A 4,115-nucleotide genomic window follows, 5' to 3' on the forward strand; every position below is an offset into this window, starting at 1 on the left:
CTAAAGGCATTATACAGAGGCCTGTTCCCACCAGAGCTGAGCTGAGCTCCAGCTGAAGACAAACAGTAAAAAAGGTTCAGATCCTGCTCTGCTTCCCAACACAAGTTGTCATAGTAGAATATTCATAAAGGTAAAGAAGTAGGGTCTACCTCTAGAAAGCTATCTAAAAAGGAATGGACAGAGTATTCCTGGTTCATTCCATTCCAGAAGTTTATCATCTGTAAGTTTGCATCGCTCAGTTGAGGACTGTAACTTTCTGTACTGTGAAAAAAGGCCAGTATAAAAATATTGCTCTTTTATCCATGCTATGAGAAAAGCACAGTTTATTATAACAGGAAATAATACTTTATTATAAAATCCACCTGTAAACAAGTAACAAATTAATTGAATAACAGCTAATGGAAGTGCAAATTAACTCCATAAAATGGTATTTATTCTGTATGTAATTATATATATATAATTTGCTTTCTCCCATTCTAATATGGATCTACTCCTCCTACCCCCCCCATTTTAAAAAGTTTAACATTGCTTACTTTATACTAAAAAGAGTGTACGAGCCTGCGTACATTTTTCAAGTTTTACTCTGCAAATGAGAAAWGTCTGTGGTGATAATTCATTTTATCATCATCCTTTCTCATCTTTGTATCTCTGGTATCCACAGGACAAGAGGACATAAAATATATGTACACAATATATGAAAGTGTGGGCACGTGAAGCCACTTGCTAGTTCATTTACTTGCACATATTGAAGCTTAAACCATGTATCAATGAAGCAGATACTGTAATGCAACTTCCAGTCTTGCTTGCGCACCTTAAGGCATTAAAGAGTCTCAATGGATAGTCATTCGTTTCATCACCATGAGGATCATCCATATGCTTCTCAAAACAGTCAAATGCTTATTCAGCAGCCATGTGCAACATCTGGCTTTGCTGAAAGCTTCTAAAGCACAGATAAGTCATGACAAGATTTTGATTTTGCTTTGAAAGCCATCTTCTTATTGTTCTTTGCTACAATTCTCCCAAGGAATCGCTTTGCCTTTTTGCCTATGCTTTCTCTTCTTTTTGTGTTGGCCATTCTCCTAGCGTTGTCTTCTTTACTGTCTTTGCGCAGTCTTATTTGCCGAACAATACCTTCAAACAGGTCCTTGACATTATGGTGAAGGGCAGCTGAGGTCTCAATGAACTTGCAGTCAAATACCACAGCACAGGCCCGGCCCTCTGGATCAAAAGAGAAAGCAGGGAGATGAGTGGAAACTGACATTTTCTATTCATTTAGACTCGCAGAGAAGACTGAAATTTGACTTAAAAGTAAGGAGAGTGCCTTTAATGCCACAGGAGAGCTTTATTATATGATAGGAAGGTTCATATTTGCAGTGATGGTTTTGAGCCTTTACTTTTCAAGGTTTTGTTGTGGTGGTGTCAGAAAAATCACTTGACTATCAGTTCTGAATATAAGGCAACAGCAGCTCTATAGGCAGAGTGTCTCACTATTATTTCAGATCTGTAACAGCTGTAAGAGAGGGATTTAGATGCATACTTGCTTTCTGATAGGAAAGACAGTGTGAGGTACCATTTCCAAGACAGTTCCAAATGAAGTGCAATAACAGTCCAAAAGCTCCAGTCATTAAACAGATCACTAGGGGTCATGAAGTTGTAGATCACTGGATTTAGTTAGGACTGCATTCGGAATAGAAGATGCTCAGTCCTTGATGTTCCAGAGGTAAGCATGTAACTCTAGAACATTGCTGAACTGCAAATTTCCACATCTGGCTTGTGGTAAATAATGACAAAGTCACAAAGCTGAGCAAAGCAATGGCATCACCACTAGGACAGGTCAACCATGCACTGCCAGCCTGAAAACAATCTCCTGATGAGCTCTGATCAGTTCCCTGTTTAGACTACTGGACATTTAACACAGGGGACACAGCAGAACCAGACTGCAGCTGTTCTTGCATCAAGGTACTGATATTTCATAGTACTCTTCCCAGTAAAGGAAACACTCAAGTTTTTAAGTGAAATTAATGCTGTGCTGTTGGGACTGGTTACTGTGCTCTAGTTCAGAAACGCACTAGCTGAGAAAGCTCTGACTGACCACAGCTGTAGAACAGGTACATAAAGATTTCCAAGTTGTGTGAGCCTGGTACCTTTAGCTCACCTCAAATGTACCGGAACTGCTTTAGTAGAAAGACCATTGTACAGCCTCTTTAGAGGCTGCCAGYTAGCTTGATGGGTTTTATGCTATGGCCCTCCTGTCCCTTAAACAGAGCTGAGACTATCACATCTTGATACTAGCAAGTGCTACTGCATATGTAACATTTAATCAAGCCTTTTCAGTTCATATTGCCCCAAAATAAATTGTACACAGAGCAATATGCTAAAGCTGCAGCTCTGAGGCGTTCTTTCCCTTGCACTGCAGTTAGGAGCATTACTCTGTACAGCCAGAAATGCTCTTCTACTACCATCTCCATCTCTATTCTGTTGTATAAAGTCCCTCAGCATGGACATGTTTGCTTGATTTCTCAAATATGCCTTCTTCTATATCAAAGCTGAACCAGTTCTATTAGATCAGGACCCTCTGCAGCCTTTGGTGCTATTTTAAGTATTACTTTACAAGTAGTGTCTCTTACCATCAACAGAGACCTCCCGGGATCTGACCAGGTCACTCTTATTGCCTACAAGAATAATAGGAATATCTTCTGTTTGTCTTGCTCTTCTTAGCTGGATTCTTAGCTCAGAAGCCTTTTCAAAGCTAACTTTGTCTGTCACTGAGTATACAATAATATAAGCATCTCCCATCTTCATACAGTGATTCTGAAGCCATTGACTATCATCCTAAAACAGAAGGCAAAATATATTTATTGTATTGCAAATTTATTAAACAGTACATCTAACTAATGATTTAATTATTGCAAGCACCCTAAAGATATGTCTTAGCTTTACTATAAAGAGTCAGTAAAAATAAAGCAACCTCCCCAAAGCGTTCTTAAAAATGTCCTGATTTGAACATATATTACAAAACCATTATCTTGTTTCCAGAAATACTAATAGGTCTGGCAAAGATCAGAGCACGACCCCTCATCTGGCAAGTATTTCTCGGGCTGCTCACACTTATTCAAGGCAATGAGGGGTCACCCTCAGGGTTTGAAATTGCCTGCCAACTAGAAGTCAATTGCAAGTATAAACATAAAACAAACCCTATATGTAACATCAAAAATATACAGAAATGGAACAACTGTGCACCAGATTGGTAGAGTGGACTACCAACCAATCAAAAGAAAATCTTCATGTCTGCACGTACCTGCTCCCATATGTCGAACACCACGAGAGATGCTTCTTCTCCGTCAACCACAATCGATCTGTCGTACGTGTTTCCTAGAGGGGAGGATGTTCGGGACCGAGTTAGCCCCCGTCCCTTGGGCAGCCGCAGCTGCCCATGGAGCCCCCACCGCACGCCCCTGCCCTCACCAGCCTCCTCCGCGTCCGCGCCATCCTCGATGCCGCCGAAGATGCGGGCCAGGCTGGTCTTGCCGACGCCGTGCTCGCCCAGAAGGATCACCTTGTAGAGGTTGCTGTCGGAGTCGCTGCCCGAGGAGATGACGGAGTCGGAGGAGTCGGAGGCCCAGCTCTCGCGGTGCGCCTCGCCGGGGCTGTACGAGGTGCAGCGCACCAGGCCGGCGAGCTCGCCCTGCGGCAGGGCCGCCCGCAGGTCCCGCTCGTCCACCGGCATGCTCCGCCGGTGCAGGTGCTGGTGCGCCGAGAAGGGCATGCTGCCGCGCCGCTTGTCCAGGTAGCGCAGCTTGTCGCCGCGGTTCAGAGTCATGGGGGCGCCGGGTGCGGCTGCCGGCGGGGAGAGAAGGCGTCAGACCCCGGCGGGCCGGGCACCCCACGCGCGGCCGCGCCGCGGAGCAGCGCCTTACCTCGGGTGCTCGGCGCAGGGACGGCTCGGCTGGCTCCGCTCGGCACGGGACGTGCGCGGAGGAGAGCGGGAGTCCTCGGGCGCGGGAGTCCCGCCGCTGGTGGCCCGCTCGCTACTGCTGCTGCCGCCGCGGCTCCCAGCGAGCGCTGCCGCCGCGCTGCGCCGCGCTCCTATTTATGGCCCGGCCGCCGCCGCCGCC

At 45.8% G+C, this 4,115-nt stretch overlaps 1 protein-coding gene across 1 annotated transcript; it reads right to left on the bottom strand.

Moving 5' to 3' along the window:
• Positions 1 to 306: 306 nt before the first annotated feature.
• Positions 307 to 4,042, bottom strand: RRAD (RRAD, Ras related glycolysis inhibitor and calcium channel regulator). Its single transcript, XM_085306452.1, has 5 exons — positions 3,918 to 4,042; positions 3,466 to 3,837; positions 3,299 to 3,372; positions 2,628 to 2,832; positions 307 to 1,218 (listed from the first exon to the last, which is right to left on the bottom strand). The coding sequence occupies exons 2-5, from the start codon at positions 3,818 to 3,820 to the stop codon at positions 941 to 943; spliced, it is 912 nt and encodes a 303-aa protein (XP_085162578.1). The 5' UTR covers positions 3,821 to 3,837; positions 3,918 to 4,042; the 3' UTR covers positions 307 to 940.
• Between the last annotated feature and the right edge of the window lie 73 nt (positions 4,043 to 4,115).

This window comes from Rhea americana, unplaced genomic scaffold (genome assembly GCF_003343005.1).
Source record: "Rhea americana isolate MKP2758 unplaced genomic scaffold, rheAme1 scaffold_24, whole genome shotgun sequence".
Classification (NCBI taxonomy): Eukaryota; Metazoa; Chordata; class Aves; order Rheiformes; family Rheidae; genus Rhea; species Rhea americana.

Bases quoted from the DNA above. Each gene is read 5' to 3' on its own strand.
- RRAD (XM_085306452.1), bottom strand. From the start codon at position 3,820: ATGACTCTGAACCGCGGCGACAAGCTGCGCTACCTGGACAAGCGGCGC. The intron at 3,373-3,465 runs GTGAGGGCAGGG...CCTCCCCTCTAG, and splicing joins CGCGGACGCGGAGGAGGCTG to GAAACACGTACGACAGATCG. The intron at 2,833-3,298 runs GTACGTGCAGAC...CTTCTGTTTTAG, and splicing joins TGTTCGACATATGGGAGCAG to GATGATAGTCAATGGCTTCA.